At 39.8% G+C, this 19,770-nt stretch overlaps 1 protein-coding gene across 1 annotated transcript; it reads right to left on the bottom strand.

Annotated features, from left to right (window-relative positions):
• Positions 1-1,895: 1,895 nt before the first annotated feature.
• On the bottom strand, positions 1,896-11,706 carry LOC128318773 (NLR family CARD domain-containing protein 3-like). Its single transcript, XM_053236634.1, has 7 exons — positions 11,631-11,706; positions 11,350-11,471; positions 10,773-10,889; positions 7,847-7,901; positions 7,467-7,671; positions 5,401-7,165; positions 1,896-3,864 (listed from the first exon to the last, which is right to left on the bottom strand). Exons 2-7 carry the CDS (start codon positions 11,388-11,390, stop codon positions 3,672-3,674), a joined length of 2,376 nt encoding a protein of 791 aa, XP_053092609.1. The 5' UTR covers positions 11,391-11,471; positions 11,631-11,706; the 3' UTR covers positions 1,896-3,671.
• Positions 11,707-19,770: the final 8,064 nt, after the last annotated feature.

Raw genomic sequence — 19,770 nt, forward strand, 5'->3', positions numbered from 1 at the left:
TACAAACCTACACAGTGGCATTTTCTCTCTTTAAATAGGCTGATTGGCTGTTATAAAGATTGAAGACACCTGTGACACTAATAAATGTTAAAAATTTTGTTTGAAACATGATTAGAATGCAATGATTTCTAATCTTTTTTAGGTGTACCAAGAACTCTCTTCATATATATATATATATATATATATATATATATATATATAAAATTGTTCAATTAAACTATTGAGCTTTTGATAGATTTTAGCCTCCCATCTAATATCATCACCAACCACCACTGATAACATGCTAATTCTACTCGTACTTTACAGTGAGGTCAATAAGCCAATTTCTCTGATGTTATCTGTCCTCATGGAGCCAGTACCATGTCCAGCTTTAATAACAGATTCTGTTGCGTGTCCAGTGAACTTTTCTGATCTTTCTGGAATGTAACAAACGCTAAAGTAAATCTGATCATATATTATTAGGTAGCTGTTGTTGTCAATAGTAAATAACAGTTTCTTGATTTGAGAAAGACATAGCTGTTTTGAAACATAGTTAGCTTTTTTACTCAGTCACATGAGATAGAAGATAGAAAACTTTCCATAAAGTTTCACAGGACGTCTGGTTCAAGAATTGTTCAATTCAATTCAGTTGTTCAGTTCAAGAGTTATACAATTAAAATAAATAAATAAATAAATAAATAAGTATGTAAATTAATAGATGTGTTATAATTTGTAAATAAAAATGTTTTCTTTTTGTAGCAGTCCTGATTTTTTCACTGTTTTTCAGGGCATAGTGATAGGGTTCACATGAAAAACCCTCTGGTACAGACCACGCCCACTTTCTGTTTAAACCCAAACAGGAAAACAGTTATGAATATTTTGAGCACTAAACAAATACAGATAATAGCATTGTGTTACACCTCTAGCATTTCAGTTTTTTTTTTTACAAACATTTAAAGATCTAAAAATGTATTATGTAAAATTTAAGGGTTACTTAAATATCAGTTAAAATGTCATGGATATGATGCATGTGTTTATCAGAGAGAAAGAAAGCCTGAATAGCACAGCACCCCTTTTAATGTCCTCGGAGACTTCTACCTCGCCTCCGACAAGCTCAAGTCCTTTTGCCTTCTCCCTCTTCTGCATTCCTTCTTCTTAACCTTCAACAGCTGCCCTCCTACACACAAAGGAGGAAACGCCCTGGACCTTGTCTTCAGCTGCCCCTCTCCAGCTACAGACATCAGTGCTACCCCACTCCACATCTCCAATCATCTCTTGTTATCCTTCACCATCACCCTCCCTATCCTGCTTAAAACCACCAGCCATCAATACTTCTTTCCGACTTGTAGAAACCTCCACTCTATCTCCCATTCCTCCATAACCTCCTGCACCCTATCATCCCTTCCTGACCCTGACTCCTTTTCCTCCCTACCACTGGAACTAGCCACAGACACTTTCCTCTCCTCACTTTCCTCATCCATGGACCTCCTCTGCCCTCTATCTTCTAAACCCAGGAAGATTTCCTGCCCTGTTCCATGGCTATCGGATGTGCTACGCAGCAATCGGAGAGAAGTAAGAACAGCAGAGAGAAAGTGGAAGAAATGACAACTTGACACAGATCTTGCCTCTTACCGTGCTCTCCTGTCCAAATTCTCATCTGAAGTGACTTCCTCTAAGACTGCCTTCTACAAGGAAAAGCTGAAAACGTCTGCAGAAGATCCTCGCAATCCCCACAACATCTTTTCTTCAGTATTCAACCCACCGGCTCCTCCTGCTCCATCCTCCCTGACTCCTGAAGACTTTCTCACTTTTTATGATTGAGAAGATTGAAAAAATCTGCCAGACCTTCACTTTTACCGCAACTCCAACACTACCCTCTGAGGATTCTCCTTCTCATTCGCTGGCACATTTTTCTAAACTAGGAACAGAAGAGATCCTGAAAATCATCTTGTCCTGAAATCCTACCACCTGCCCATTGGATCCAATCCCTTACACAATGCTCTAGACCATCTCTCAAGACCTTCCTCCACTATCATCATAACTCCATAACATCTGGTCATGTACCAACATCACTCAAGAGAGCAAGTGTTATTCCCATCCTGAAGAAACCCAATCTGGATCCCTCTGACATTAGCACCTACCAATCGGTATCACTTCTCTCTTTTCTTTCTAAAACCCTTGAATGAACTGTCTACAATCAACTATCTCTTTATCTCTCACAGAACAACCTCCAAGATCCCAACCAGTCAGGCTTCAAACCAGCACACTCCACAGAGACTGCCCTTTTGGCTGTCACTGAGAAGATACATGCTGCTAGATCAGCTAAACTGTCTTCAGTCCTCATCCTCCTTGACCTTTCAGCAGTGGACTATAACACTCCCTTGTCCACCCTCATGAGCCTAGGAATCTGTGGTGCAGCATGGCAATGGTTTGCATCCTACGTTGAAGGTCGGTCATATCAGGTGACATGGAGGGGATCCACATCTGTTCCCCACAGACTCTCCACTGGTGTCCCACAAGGCTCAGTACTTGGTCCTCTCCTCTTCTCCATCTATACTCAATCTTTTGGTGCGCTCATATCCTCACATGGGTTTTCATACCACTGCTATGCAGATAACACTTAACTCATCCTCTCCTTCCCTCCCTCAGACATTCATGTCTTGCAGACATCTTATCATGGATGACAGTTCATCAGCTGAAACTCAATAGCAGCAAAACTGAACTGCTGTTCATCCCAGGTGATTCATCCCCATGTCATGATCTTGCAATCTCCCTAGACAATTCTCTGATCTCGCTTTCGGTTACTGCACACAACCTTGGGGTAACCATGGAAAATCAACTGTCCTTCTCCTCTCACATTACTAATCTGGCATGCTCATGCTGATTTCTCCTTTATAACATCAGAAGAATTTGTCCATTTCTTTCCACACAGGCCACACAGGTGCTTGTTCAGTCCCTTGTCATTTCAAGACTGGACTACTGCACCTCACTCCCGGCAGGTCTGCCTCTGAGCGCCATTTGTCCTCTGCAACTGATCTAGAATGCAGCTGCACGACTGGTTTTCAACCTTCCTAAGTTCTCCCACACCACCCTATTGCTAGGCTCCCTCAACTGGCGTCCTGTAGCTGCCTGCATCAGATTTAAAACACTGATGCTTGCCTACAAAGCCAAGAACAGACCAGCATCCACTTATCTCAAAGCACTTATCACATCCCACACGGCACCACGCTCCCACCAATCCTCTAGCACTGCTCGACTGGTCCCACCATCTCTCAGGGTACAAGGAAGGGTACATCGAGACTCTTCTCTGTTCTGGCATCTAGGTGGTGGAATGAACTTCCCCTAGATGTCTGAACAGCTGAGTCACTGGCAGTCTTCAAACAATGACTAAAGACCTACCTCTTCCTAAAGTACTTAAATTAGCACTTAAAAAAATTGTATTGTCTAGTATCTCCCCAACAGAGTTTTTAGAATGATGGTATTCCCAGTTTGTGACCTAGCAAGACTGTATCAGAATGTATATTTTGATAGACTTCAAAGCACTTTTGTAAGTCGCTCTGGATAAGGGCGTCTGCCAAATGTCATAAATGTAATGTAAATGAATATGTATTTGTATATCGCTCTCTTACACACACACAATATAATTTCTGTATATAATATTTAGTGATGCTCCTAGAGCTAGTACATCATATTTATTGTGTGTGTGTATACCTCAGTATCTCCAGTGTACAGTGTGGATTCTCCAGTCCAGCAGAGAGCAGCTTCACTCCTGAATCCTGCAGTTTATTGATACTCAGGTCCAGTTCTCTCAGACTGGAGGAGTTTGAGCTGAGAACTGAGGACAGAACTCTACAGCTTTCCTCTGTCAAATTACACTCACACAGCCTGGAAGAGAAATGATGAAATATCAGAACACTGATCTCAAACACACAAACACAGCCATAATACAGCTAAAGTTTAACATGTAACAGAAATGTCAGTGTGTTTCTCTCACACACAGAAATCAGAGGACAGGACACCACATCAGCACATTTACAGGAGCAGGGACGTCTTTCTGCACTCCACAATCTCTCAGCTACAATTTATTATAAGACCATTAGGTCATGTACATAACACACACATGTGAGAGCGAGCAGCCTACAAACGCTACACTCTGATCTGTGTTCAAGTTTCTACAACCAACACTGCAGATATAGTGCATTTTATTACAGAAAATGAAGAATTATAGAACTGGACACTACCAGGTAATAACATTCCAATACTAGCCGTACTTTACAGCGAGTTATATGTTGAATTGCACGGAGACGATAAAACAGTTGGTGTGTCTTGTTCTCTGTGCTCATACAGTTACAAATCTGTCACCTCGAGACCTCGAATTTACACAGACACTGGTTTAGTTGTTTGGTGTGGACCTGAGTACAGGTGGAGTGTTCACATACATCCAAGCAGGCCCAACATAAAAATAAATTTTTAGAGGTCAAAACCAATCAAGGTAGGGGTGAAAGTGACCTTATTCTCTCTCACATGCCTCTCAGTGCACATAGTGCTGATATATGTTGATAGAATGATAAAATAGAATAATGAATAATGTCTATTGATAGATAGTCTTGATTATACTTTTATATTTCCAATGTCGTAAAAGCCACTTTTGGCAGCTGATTTATGTCACTAAGGTCAGTGCAAGGAGCTACTTGCAGTGTGCTAGTAAAAAAAGGCTCCTGAGTGGAGCAACAGAAGAGTGTTCATCCTATTTTCCAGAAATCGTGAGTTTAAATCCTGATGATGCCACAGCCATCAGTGGCCAGGAGTCCAAGTGAGCAAGTGAGTCCCTGCTCACAGGGAGGGAGGGGTGGCATACTCTCTCTCCCCTATCAATCACAGTGATACTAACTGATCATGGGAGCTAATGTATACGGAAGTGGGCAGATACCGCTTTCCTCCAAGTGTGTTATTTTGCATAAGCATTTTGAAAAGATACGGTTGGCATCACTTGTGTGGGAAGTTGGTAGGGGATACTGAACTGGAGGGTGAGAATCAGCCATGACTACATTAGGGAGAAAATTGCGGGAAAATTAAATATAATATATATATATATATATATATATATATATATATATATATATATATATATATATATATATATATATATATATATATATATATATATATACACACATACATACAGTAAATATAAATATATATATGAAGATCTGAAATTATTTTCTTCTTTATTATATCTTCATAAAAGATTTTGTCCATATCACCCAGTCCTCATTGCAGACATTTCTTGTTAGAGTAAAATGTGTTTATTTGAAGATGATTAGAGTAACTATTAAAAAGCATTAATCCAAACAGTACAGTTCAGTGTTACATTAAAATAACAAACTATGCAGTAATACATTTATAAATAAAAATACTCACACAGCTTTTCTGGTGGCTTTGACCACTGGCAGCAGCCTCAGAAGACATTCCTCTGATCGGTCATATTTCCTCAAATTAAACTCATCCAGCTCCTGTTGTGAGTTCAGTAACACAAACACCAGAGCTGACCACTGAGCAGGAGAGAGTCTGCTTCCACTGAGACGACTGTAACCTCCTCTGTTCAAGTAAGTTTGAACTTCCTGCACTAGAGAATGATCATTCAGTTCATTCAGACAGTGGAACAGATTGATGGATTTCTCTGGAGATGGATTCTTCCTGATCTTCTCCTTGATGTACTCGACTGTTTCTTGTTTGCTGTAAGAGCTGCTTCCTGTCTGTGGCATTAAGGCTCGTAAGAGAGTCTGATTGGATTCCAGTGAGAGACCCAGAAGGAAGCGAAGGAATAGGTCCAAGTGTCCATTCTCACTCTGTAAGGCCTTGTCCACTGCACTCCTGAGGAAATTGGACATGTTTGACTTTCTGAAAAGATCAGACAGATCAGTGGTTTGTTGTTTTGTTACATTTCTGCTGATGAAGCAGAGAAATGCATATAAAGCAGCCAGAAATTCCTGAACACTCAGATGTACAAAGCTGAACACCTTCGCCAGGTGAAGCCCAAACTCTGCTCTCAAGATTTGGGCACACACTCCTGAGTACACTGAGATTTCTCTGACATCAATGCCACACTCTCTCAGGTCTTCCTCATAGAAGATCAGGTTTCCTTTCTCCAGCTGTTGGAAAGCCAGTTTTCCCAGTGCCAGGATACTCTCTCTGGTCTGCTGAGGATCAGGGCCACATTTCTGATGGTACTTTTGGTCCTTGTGTTTGATCTGAAAGATCAGGAAGTGTGTGAACATTTGAGTCAGAGTCCTGGGGATCTCTCCACTCTCTGCTTCACCCAACATTCTCTCTAGAACAGTGGCTGAAATACAACAGAAGACTGGGATGTGGCACATGATGTAGAGGCTTCTGGAACACTTCATGTGTGTGATGATTTTATTGGCCAGGCTCTGATCACTGATCCTCTTCCTGAAGTAATCCTCTTTCTGACGATCACGGAACCCTCGTACCTCTGTTACCTGGTCTACACACTCAGGAGGGATCTGATTGGCTGCTCCTGGTCGAGAGGTTATCCAGAGGTGAGCAGAGGGAAGCAGATTCCCCTTGATGAGGTTTGTCAGCAGCACATCCACTGAGGCTGACTCTGTCACATCACACAATCTCTCATTGTTCTGGAAATTTAGAGGAAGTCGACACTCATCCAGACCATCGAAGATCAACACCACTTTGTAGGAGCCTATTAATTGTAGTTTTCTCATTTCTGGGAAAAAGTGATGAAGAAGATTCATCAGATTGAGATTTTTCTGCTTTATCAAATTCAGCTCTCTAAAGGGAAGTGGAAACATGAAGAAGATGTCCTGATTTGCTTTTCCTTCAGCCCAGTCCAGAATGAACTTCTGCACAGAGACTGTTTTTCCAATTCCAGCAACTCCTTTAGTCAGCACCGTTCTGATGGACTTGTCTTTAAAGAGGTCATTACATTTGATGGGTGTCTCCCGTGTTGCTGGTCTCCTGGATGCTGTCTCAATCTGTCTCACCTCATGTTCATTATTGACATCTCCACTCCAACCCTCTGTGATGTAGAGCTCTGTGTAGATCTCATTCAGAAGTGCTGAGCTTCCATGCTGTGAGATTCCTTCATTAATTCTTTTAAACTTCTCTCTCAGGTTGGATTTCAACTTTGACTGATACACAGAGGCAAGTTCTAATAAACAAAGTAATAGCATGTTTTAATGCAAAATCACTGAGCACAATATAAAATGTAAAATTCTTTCAAATGCTGCTGTTAATTCCTGATTCTAAATATTAATAAATGTACTAAATATTACTAAAGGAACAAGACCATTTTACAGAGTAACCACAAGCTGGACCACGAACAGAACAGAAAAGCACCAGATGTACATGATACTAAAATCAAACTTAAAACTAAAAGTGTTAATATCTAAAACAACTTCCTCTCTCTAAAGTGAACCTGATGGAATAAAGTCATGGCTCAGAGCTCTTACTGTTGTGCAGTGCGTTAGCGAGATCTGTGTGGTTCATTTTCTTCAGGACGTGCAGTGTGATCTTCAGCGCTCCCTCTCTGACACTGTATAGATCCTCCTCATCCTCCACCTCCCTCTCAGTGCATGCTGGGTAATCTGGACTCAGGATCTTCCTAAATCTCTTCAGCTCATTCTTTATCAGAGTGATGACTTTGTGTTCCAGCTCCTGGTTAGAAACACACAGTAACAGATCTAAATATTATAATGTTACACAGTGAGAGATGCTTTTATTTTTCAAAACAAAAAAAAAAAAAAAACTCTGTCTGTTATCACAGTTACAACTGTCTGATTACCCATAATGCTGCTGTACATCGATAAAACAACACAAGTCACACACACACCTTGAATATGGACTCCAAGTGATTTCTGCTGATGTCTGATTTCTTCTTTAGTGATCTGTGAACAAAAAAAAACACAACATGTAATATGGACTATTTGTATTCATAGCTGTACAACACACACTAAAAAACACAAAGATAAAGATATTTAAAGGTGCATGAGGTAAGATAGGTAAATTGTTTAAAGAACATTTTTTAAAGTTCAGGTCTCCAACAGTTAAGTATGTGGTTTGACATTTATGACTTATGATTTTTACTCCTTAAGCCTGCCCCCAATTTCCGCCTATGTTCACAAAGCCCCACCGCCAGGATCTATGGTGGCTTGTAGAGTAAAGTTCAGCTAGAGTACAAACTATCAAATAAACCTCATCTATCATTAGCAAGGATTAGCATTACTATGACAATTTCAATTTATGAATGAGGCAGTTTATTTATAAGAAGTTTATAATAAGTTTATTTATTATTATTTATTGCTTTACTTCGTTACTTAGATCTAGGTGATAAAAATCCCTAATTACAGAATAATGATGATAGAATAACAGAATAGTGGGGAAATGCATAATAATGAAAACTGGAGCAGTAAGAATAATAATACACAGCATAAATGTAAGACACTGTAGAATAATTAGGAACTGATGTATGGAGCACTCTCTCTATACTACAAGTATACTTTACACAAAATACTTTACTTAATTATGCTTTATAATTTACCCAGCACACAGCTCTTATACAGAATTAGGTGATAATGTGATAAAGTGAAAAGTTTCCTCCAACTGACTAGCTCTTTTTTCATTTTTCCATTTTTGATTTTGTTCCACTCAACGCCTCAATGCTGGACAACACTGGAGCACATCTGTGGTTCACTTTCATAGCTAAAACACTTTCACTAGCTGTTAACAACAGTGACTAGCATGGCTATAGGCTAGTTTATATACAGGATGGCTGAGTGATTTATTGTCTAATCATGTTACACAGGTACTCTGCTTGTTACATCGGCGAGCTTCAGTGCTTTGTGTATCCACTGTGCCAGGTGGCTGATATTTGGATTTTAACATTTAGTTTTTGGTCACACAGCCAAAAGCAGCATGAATGAAGGTATAGCACTAGAAATAAGCAAAATTTCTCTCATAGTGATTTAGGAGGATGGTGAAGAGTGCCTTTATTGCACCATTTACCTATGGATTGCCACAAGTCCCTTATAATATGGGACTAGAAAGTAAAATGCTGTGTCTCTTATTGAGTCAATAATGGACGTGATTTATCCCGTATTCTCATATACATCATTTCATGCATACACAGTGGTGAGAAAAACGCAATAGTGACTAAAATCAAACCATTTTCACAAGAAATTGTGTAGAAGCTCAAACTCAGTGTTATGGGGCAGGGAATGATGGGAACACACTATGTGAGAATGCATCATTGTGGTGGTTATAGAGACTCAGTCGCACAGTTCACCTGTTAAATACAAGAGGCTATGTTGCAGTTGTGGTACTGTACAGTTTACCGTGGAGTATGCAGCAGGTGATAATCATATCCGAGTGGCTAAAGAACAGAAGACAGAGGAATCACTCAGTTCCGTTTATCTCAGACTTCCCCTGAGGATGATGCGGTATGTTGTAGTTTAATAAATGTTTACATTATGTAAAATAATCATGTTTTTAGGCTAACATCAGGATCAGTGTAATGTTGGGCTATATAACTAGGCCTAATCAGTTTAGTGCAAATTAGCCTAATCATGCTGATAATATCCCATCTATTCTCAGATTAGGAGGGGTGTCCCTTATTGAAGGTACACTATATAGCCAAAAGTTTGCGGACACCTGACCACCACACCCGTGTGTGGTTCTTCCGCAGACTGGTGCCAGAAATTTGGAAGCACACAACTGTATACTGTAGAATGTCTTTGTAGGCTATAACTTTACAGTTTCCCTTCACTAAAACTAAGTGGCACAAACCTGTTCCAGCATGACAATGCCCCTGTGCACACTGTCATTATCACATGAAGACAAATTTTGCCATGGTTGGAGTGGTAGAACTCGAGTGGCCTATACAGAGCCCTGACCTCAACCCCACTGAACACCTTTGGGATGAACTGTAACAGTGACTGCCCCCCAGGCCTCCTCGCCCAACATCAGTACCTGACCTCACTAATGCTCTTGTGGCTCAATAGGCAAATCCCCACAGCCACGCTCCAAAATACAGTGGAAAGCCTTCCCAGAGGAGTGGAGGATAACAGCAAATTGGGACTAAATCTGGAATGGGATGTTTAACAAGCACATGCTGTATGAACGTTATGGTCAGATGTCCGTAAATTTTTGGCCATGCAGTGTATCAAACCTAGAGCTTTGGAGATGTTACTTTCCTCTCCTGAGGGAAGCTGAGATGGGGACTGAGTGAAGGGGCATTAGGGAGTGTCTATAAGATGACAGACATGAGGCCTGACTTTAGCTGATTTCCAAACGTTTTTTTTTTTTTCAGCTGCATAATACACTTATGCCGAGGCCATGACCATTGTTTTTTTTTTTTTGTTTTGTTTTGTTTTTTTCATGTTCTGCAAATTTTAGGTGATATGTACATGGAAAAATCAATTACTGCAATTTTAACACAATACACTGATTTCAGGATTTCCTGACTGACACTAACATATTTAGAAACAAATGTTTAAATGAATGAATAAAATAGTTATATAGTCATTAATTTCCCAGGTGTAAATGTTCTTCTGTAGCACCACAGACCCTCCAGCTCAGGGACTGCAGGCTGAACTGAACTCTTAAAGCAGTTTTCCTCACTGCCAGTCCGAGAGCTGCCGCACTGCACAGTTTAGTGTTTTACTGCTTCAACACCTGATAAAGCTCATGAAGGGCTTCATAATGAGACGAGTGAGTTTGATCAGGTGGAACACTGCTGTAAAACACCTCAATATACTGACCTCACATCAGTAGGACTGTCTCTGTCTCTGAAGGTAATTGGAGGATCCACTGACCAGTCACTCTTCATGGACACACAGCTGGGTTCTGGTGAGTCTGATCTCTTTCCCTCCATCATTCTAGAATTACAACAGAAATATCAGCAATAATTAATACTCTGCTGTCTCAGCACTGTTAAACAATGTGTTCATCATTAAACACCAAGAATTCCATCTTTTTAATTCAGCTACAGTCTGCACACTTAATCAAACAGGAGACTCGCCTCATACCTCAGGAATTACTCTGATATCAGGAGTCCCAATCACAGCTAACTGACTCAGCTGGGTCTTAAAGCCTGTAGAGTTCACTGACTCAAAGCTATGCTGCTCTTATGCTACACATTACACAGTCCTTTTTACTCTTCTCTCAGTGAATGATTTCTCTAAACTTTTCTTACATCAGATCAGTGATATATTCACTGCTATTAATCACCTTAAAGCAAAGTTTAGTTCCTCTGTTAACTAGTGAGTGTTTAGAGATACAGATCTGTTCCCATGAGACGGTGCGTATTTATTGCTGGTGAATGGAAAAGTAACTCACCTCTCATATTTTTTTATGTCCAGTTTTCCAGGAACACTCATGTTGGAGGTCAAGTCTCCTTCTCCAGATTACAGCAGGACACACGTTTACTTCACTCCAACATCGGTGTGTTAAATCAAACCCTGTATCAGCACAGAGTTCACTTACAGGAAATAGTCACGGTATCAAGTCCTAAAACAACCTGTGTACATTAAACCTTCAGTACAAACCCACAAAACTCTTCTGCATCTAGTGTCACTTCAGTGTGTTTATATATTATAGCTTTAGATTTAGATACTCACTGCGTTTTTACTCTTGATATAGTTTATTGTCCCCTCCTCACAAAATGGAGTTGCTGAGTTTCACCTTCACTGACCTACCTGGTTTATTCTGCAGAGGGCAAAGGGCATTGAGGTAGGATAATAAACACACGCACACACACACACACACGTTTTTACAGTAAATTTTTTTTTCTGATTTTACCTTAATGGAAACGTGTATATTGATTTAGTGAGGATTATTGTGTAAGTAGTTTTTAATGTGAATAATTGATGTTACTTAGAATAAAAGTAATGAAGGATGCTAATATAAACACATTGGTCAGAGGAATAACTTAGCTAATGTGATAACTCAGCTTATGAGTTCTGCTTTTTTCACACATCCCTCCATTTTGTTTTCAGCTTATTGCAGCATTTCTGGTTTTGCATGTGTTTTCTCTAATATCAGACATTAAGAAAATTAACTAACTAATCTGAAGCCCACGTGACTGTCTGTGAGTTCATGCCCCGCCCACTGTCAACACTTCCAACAATCAACACAAGTTGAATATGAGTGACGTAAAGCTGAGCAAATCAGAACATCTACTTCAACTGCACCTGGAGCCAGAGGCAATAATTCTTTGAAAACAAAAATATTTCTCCCCAGGTTGTGATGAATTTGGAGTTAGAGGACAGATTATCATGTGTACAATTTCAATTCAGTTTTATTTGTATAGTGCTTTTAGCAATGGGCATTGTCACAAAGCAGCTTTACAGAAATACAGAAACCAGACTCAAAAGGGACCCAACCCTCATCTGGGTGCTAACGGATAGTGCCATTTAAATAAATCCCCTCTATAACAGTGTACTAAGTGGACAAATAGTGCAGCTGTGCAATCAGTAAATTCATTACAGTTTTCACAAGAAGTCCCGTTTGTTAAACCAATCCACTTTACACTGATAGAGTCCTGAGTACCAATCTGCTCATGGCAACCACAGCCCCAAAGCCACCACAGCAGTCGCATTCACAATCCATCACAGTACAACTCCCTGCATCTCCATGCCCCCCAAGAGGCACCACCCCAGCAATCCCAGTGATCTTAAGGCCATCCATGTGGTCAAGGCCACCCCCAGCAGCAGCGAGCAATCTCAACTGATGAGAACTCCAACCAGAAGAAGGGTATTAGGATGGATCAGGCAGGTCTGGAGAGCAGAAGGGGTCAGGATCACTGGCATCTCAGGAGTAGCATGTGTAGCTCAGCAGAGAGAGAGAGAGAGAGAGAGAGAGAGAGAGAGAGAGAGTTGTTAGGTAAGCTTTTGTCCCGTAATGGTTAAGGACAATGTACATTGCATGCAGAGTGCAAGCAGGGACTCTGGCAAGATTAGCTGTGACAGCCTAACTAAAAGGGAGAGCCAGAAGGTAACACAGACATGAGGGCCGTCGACAAACCAGAGTGAATGTGGGGGGGTTGACTTGACTAGACTAAACAAATATGTTTTCAGCCTAGACTTAAACACTGAGACTGTGTCTGAGCCCCGAACACTAAGTGGAAGGCTGTTCCATAACTGTGGGGCTTTGTAAGAGAAAGCTCTACCCCCTGCTATAACCTTCACTATTCGAGGTACCAACAAATAGCCTGCACCTTTTGACTGAAGTAGGCATGGCGGATCGTAAAAGACCAAAAGTTCGCCAGGTACTGAGGTGTGAGACCATTATTGCTTTATAGGTCAATAGTAGTATTTTATAATCAATGCAAAATTTGATTGGGAGCAAATGCAGTGTGGATAAGATAGGAGTGATGTGGTCATATCTTCTGGTTCTAGTAAGGACTCTCGCTGTTGCGTTCTGGACTAAATGGAGCTTGTTTATGCATCTACTGGAACATCCAGACAGTAATGCATTACAGTAATCCGACCTAGAGGTAATTCTTTATTTTAATAAATATAATATAATTAATGTAATAAAATGCACTATATCTGCAGTGTTGGATGTAGAAACTTGAACACAGATCAGAGTGTGTTGTTTGTAGGCTGCTCGCTCTCACATGTGTGTGTTATGTACATGACCTAATGGTCCTATAATAAATTGTAGCTGAGAGATTGTGGAGTGTGGAAAGACGTCCCTGCTCCTGTAAATGTGCTGATGTGGTGTCCTGTCCTCTGATTTCTGTGTGTGAGAGAAACACACTGACATTTCTGTTACACGTCCAACTTTAGCTGTATTATGGCTGTGTTTGTGTGTTCGAGATCATGTTCTGATATTTCATCATTTCTCTTCCAGGCTGCGTAAGTGTAATCTGACAGAGGAAAGCTGTAGAGTTCTGTCCTCAGTTCTCAGCTCAAACTCCTCCAGTCTGAGAGAACTGAACCTGAGTCACAATAAACTGCAGGATTCAGAAATGAAGCTGCTCTCTGCTGGACTGGAGAATCCACACTGTACACTGGAGATACTGGAGTAAGACACACACACTATCTTAAAACGAATGAAACAAAAGTTTTTATCTCCACCAACTTTCATGAACTAAACCTTACTTACAAACTGCGTTATGTGTACGAGTGTGTTTCCAAGTGCGTATATGAACTACATTTTTAACAAAACTGTATATGCATGAACATGTACACACTATATTTTAATGGGGTTACATAGTGACCTGATATATTTTCATTGTTGTGTGTGAGATGGAGAATAAATGTACTATATATAAAGATTTTGTGTAGTTCATGTTTTTGATGCTAAAACTGAGTGTATTAAGTGTGATAAGGTTTTCTTTCTTGCAGGATGTGGGGCTGCAGTATTACATATGAAGGTTGTGCTGCTCTGGCTTCAGCTCTGAGGTCAAACTCCTCATCACACCTGAGAGAACTGGATCTGAACAGTAATAATCCAGGAGAATCAGGAGTGAAGCTGCTCTCTGATCTACTGAAGGATCCACACTGTAAACTGGAGACACTACAGTGAGTTACTGACTTACTGTCTCTTTACTGTACTGTATTGTATGATATTGAAAAATATTCACTGTGTACTATATATTATCATCATTTTCATTGTGTGTGTTGGTGTTTATGTTGATGTTGTTTGTTTACACTGATGCTCTTCTTTGTCTTTCAGCATTAAGGATTATAAACTCACCAGGACTGGCGTATGACAGGAGTCTCACCTCAAACCTCTTTTCCAGGATAAAGCAGTTTTGGTGAAGCGTTAGAACCCGTCCCACATTTCCAGCAGTTTGGGAGCTGAATCATTCATATTCAGATGTAGAAGTTCCATAACAATAACCGTGACTGATCACATCCTTTTATCCACTCAGCTACAAGTTACTTCAAGGCTTTAATAACATATTTTACAATCCAAAGTCAAATCCTTCAGCGTCTACACACAACACAGAGATATCATCACATCATCACACTGATTACACAAATACACATCCATGTGTTGTAGCTGTTTATAGCTTATTTTTAACTCCTTATTTCTACCTATTTATTCAGTGCTGCTGCTCAACCTCGATTCTTTCCGTTTGTTGTAACATGACATCCATCTCAGCACAGATTAATTCACAGTTGTAATATTGATTTAATCTTTTCTTATTAAAATAATTGTTCCTTGTTTGCTAATTAGTTTTAATAGTAACCATGGTATTTTAGATTTAGATTTTTTTAACTAAAAAACTCTCAAACCCTTTAAGTACATGCACTGTATATATTCCTGTTATTTAATACAGTTTTTGTATATGTGTTGTGTACATGTCATTTACACTATGTATAGTACAAAATAAACAGTGACTGTGACTGAAACACAACAGTTCAGGTGTTTGAGGACTGTACTGTAATTACACTTAGCATGGACCACTACCAGGACTAACACGTGTTCCACCACACTGAGAAACTTCAATGTTGTGTCACGACTCATGAACTCTGAGCTGGACTTTCTGACTGTTCCTGCGGAATGTTCTCATAACCATGGTGACAGTGAGAGTCTCAGCAGTTCAGAGTGAACATCTCTCTGCTCTAGTGTACTGGGTGTTATTGCACTATTTAGGGCACATGGTTCTCCACTGTAGGGAGTAGGGATTAGGGTGTGTACAGCTGGGGGACATGTATGGAGATAAATTTGTGCCAAAACTAAATAACCTAATCTACCATTTCACAAACACAATCTGCTTTGCAAAGGAAAACTTGACTCTCAAACAAACAGAAAGTGATTTGCAAATACTAAGGGCAATTTTAGAGAAAACGTGGAGGTGTAACAAATAAATGTACTGTGTTTCACAAATATAAAAAAATATGAGCCTACATCATATTTCACAAATAAATACAATCCATTCTACAGATCTTTGAACAAATACAAAACGCACACCTTTCTGCTATGTTTGTGAGTGACATTTTTGTGAGATTTTCTAGGCTTGATTTTGTCACAAATCCATACCAGGGATACAGCCTTCGAAAATGAGTGGCAAACAGGTGAGTTTCTTTCTCACTTTATCAATAATTAACCCTTTTTGTGTGGTTTTTTTTTGGCACAATGTTAATTCCACATCTACACAGCCACATTACCACTTGTTAGTCTCCATATAGGCTGGAGCCTGTAGGGGAATCTAGTGTTACTACTAGAGCAAGGACTGCGTTTTAATTAACTGTAATAGTCTTAATATGCTGCTGTGTTTAGTGCCTTCTTAAATTTAGGAAATTGCTGGATCAGTGTTTTATACACAATCTGAGCATGCATAAAGCTCATGATACAGTTTTTTTTTTTTTTTTTCAGAGCGGGTTTGTGCTTGAATTCTCTCTGCTGTGTGACAGCTGTGCTCTGAGATGAATTCAGTGTGCTTATTTTATATTTAAAGCTTTCAGATTCTCTTTAATTGCACACTTGTGTAATTCCAAGCCGACTACAGGTTACTACACAAATCTTAAATAACTTGATGACAGCATGTTTTTGCTGACAGAATGGAAATATAAGAACATTTCACTTGCATTGAAAGTCTCTTGTCAAATCAATTATAAACCAGAAACTCAAAGGGTTGAAGGTCTTCCAATTTTTCAGAAGCATGTGTGATTTGATGCAAAATAAATGATTAATCCATTTTAAAATGTTCTCTTTAGGATCTGTACCTTCAACAGCTTGACTGGGAGGATTGTGGGCTGCCCACTGACCCACAACATGGAGTCACTGTTCCCACAGCTGATAACCTATCGAGCCCTGAAGAACCAGCAGCACTACAAGCAGCCACTGATCCCATGGGACCCTCACCGTCATATGGAACAGAAATCTATCTGGCAACCACTCAGTTTATACAGCACCTACTGGGCCAACAGTAAAGAACCGTTTTATTTTTCTTCTTTTTAATCTCTGTATATCTGAAACATTTTTTAAATAAACCAAGTGAAAAAGAAAAGAGTCTGCAACTGCATATGTCAAAACATAAAGCAAAAACTGAAATTATATTCAGTTCAGTTCAGTTTGATCTGTATAGCACTTTTAACAATGGACATTGTCACAAAGCAGCTTTACAGAAATATATAAGTTCAGGATATAAGGTTGATATAAATTACATCAACAGGTCCACCTCAATATCCATTTTTTAAACTGAATTTCAATAAAGTACAACAGACAAAGACATAAATACATTCAGAACTGCAATTTAAAAAAAAAAAAAAAAAAAAAAAAGCATAGTGGGGGTTCGGGGACTAACTATTTTTTTTTTTTTTTTTTTTTTACGACCGCGATATTTATGACGCCATACATGTAGCTTCATCAGCTATACAAACCCATATACAACACCAACAGCACACACTCCACCTCTCTCTCTCTCTCTCTCTCTCTCTCTCTCTCTCTCTCCCATTTTCCCCACATGAGGCTGTTAACTTCTCTTTTTAAAAGCTAAGACAGAGCTGCTTAGCCAAGCTCCTGAACTGTGCATTAGCTCACTCGTCACAGATGGAGCTGTTGCCATAAGGACGCTTGAAAAGCATTGAATTAAATTTCAGAGTCTTTACTGCCATCTACAGGAAAACGCACAAGTTCTCCATCTGACTGAACGTTTGGATGAAAAGTGAAGCCTTTGAGTGAACTTTCTGCGTTTTTACTGCCATCTACAGGAAACACGATGGTACTGTGCGCGTGCACGTGAAGGGGTGTAGGATCCAGCCGGGCAGTCGGATTTAGACACAACACCTGACTTTCCCAATCGTTTATAACCCAGATAGCAACAAAATCTGGGCGAGATCTGGCTTACTTTAGGCCCTTCTGGTTTAATTCTGGCACAGTTTTTTTTTTTTTTCACAGTCTTGTGTGAAACAGCATTAGGCTGAGCTCTGGCATGAGTTTGCAGCTTAAGAGCCATTCAAGGGGAGTGGGCTGTGGTGGTATGTGGGCCTAAATTCAACCAGATAAGGCCCACAACCAATTTTGCTATCTGGGAAGTTGAGTAAGTTCCTAATAAAGTGGCATGTATGTATGTGTAAGGGGTGTTCCTAATAAAGTGGCGTGTGTATGAGTAAGGGGTGTTCCTAATAAAGTGGCGTGTGTGTATAACAGCATCAACAAGGCTTTAAAAGAAACCGTATGAAGCTCAGTTAGTGCAGAAAACATCTGGAAAAATGTCCATCAGCTTGTAAGCGTAGAAAAGAAAGAGTTGCAGTGTTTGAATGGTTTACAGAAGTGGAGCAGATTACATGTGCTGTGAATCTGCAGATTTTCACCAGATCAATGAAATCCTCCAGGAGATGAACCCAGAAAAGCCATTATTGACATGGAGACAAGTTCAGTGCAGATCCACTCCACAGTAACAGCGTTTTACTGCCATTAACATGCTGTACACTACACTCACCGGCCACTTTATTAGGAACACCTGCTCATTCATCTCATTATCCAATCAGCCAATCACGTGTCAGCAGAAAAGAGCCTTTACACATAGAAAGTAAAGATGAAATCAAAATGTTACACTAAATGTAACACACAGTAAGTGTCCTGAACACAACTGGCAAATAAAGGAACAAGAAATTACATCTGAAACTGAAACATGGAAAATACACGGTGAAGCAGCACTATAAGCTGCGGCTTTAAACAGCAGTGGCTCTGGGAACTTGCACTTCCTAAACCTGGCCACACGAGGGCAGTCAAGATCCATCCACAACAACACACAGCGCTGCACTCAACACCCTTTAGATTTATATTATTCACCAACCTGCATTCTTTACTCTAGTCTTTCTGTATTATTTCTTATAATTATTATTATTACTGTCAGTTCCTCTTCTTATTTTCAGTAACTTGATCACTGCAGCCTGTAATCAAATCTAACTCCAAAGCTGTGTCCTCTAAATCCTGTGTGTAAAGCCCAGTTTCCCAGCCCTTATCTAACACATGGCAGTGTTTTATCTGCTTTCTGCTCCTGACTCTTCATCTCATTTAAACAGTTCATTTATTCCATCTAGTTCTTTTGGACTCTTTATAAAGAGCAGAATATCATCGGCATATGCAGTGACTTTTTCTTTTTTCCCCCTGTTGAAGTTTTAACGCCATGTATTCTTGGATCTTCTTTTATTTAGTGGAAAAGTGGCCTAATGGCTATAATATAGAGTGCAGCGCTCAAAGGCCAGCCTTGTTGATCTCCTCTGTTTATCTCAAAGGGATCCGTTAAATAACCGTTTACATTCATCTGAACTGCTCATTTTTAACATCAAGCTTTTAGCATTTTAATAAAGTCTTTTGGAAAGCCATAATGTTCCTTAAATAATCTCTGGATATCAAGTCAAAAGCTGTTTTTTTGACACGAGACGCTCCTTCTACAGGACCTTGTTGAGAACAGGCGAGGAGGCGGGGCTAAGACCAACGGTCACACAATAGAGCACATTCAAAAAGAAACAGAACGCCACAGCTTTCTACCTGCTAGCGTCTTCTTCTTCCTCATTCTCTCTATACACACAAACATTATTATTACTGTTATTAGTAGTGGTTGTTTTTCCAGTAGTAGTAATAGTAGTAGAAGTCTTAATCCGGTATGCAAGGTGTGTATTTAAAAAAAAAACAAAACAAAAAAAAAAAAAAAAACAGCCAAACAGCCATCAGTGTGAGGAGGTTAGTAAAAGTACTGTGTGTTTGTAAAACATTGACATTCCCTTTACAGACATGAGACACTCCTTTTGAGCATGTCTGTGGGCTCAAGGCCCGGATTCTACACTCCTAGGT

The sequence above is a fragment of the Pangasianodon hypophthalmus genome, chromosome 9 (genome assembly GCF_027358585.1).
Source record: "Pangasianodon hypophthalmus isolate fPanHyp1 chromosome 9, fPanHyp1.pri, whole genome shotgun sequence".
In the NCBI taxonomy this organism is placed as follows: domain Eukaryota; kingdom Metazoa; phylum Chordata; class Actinopteri; order Siluriformes; family Pangasiidae; genus Pangasianodon; species Pangasianodon hypophthalmus.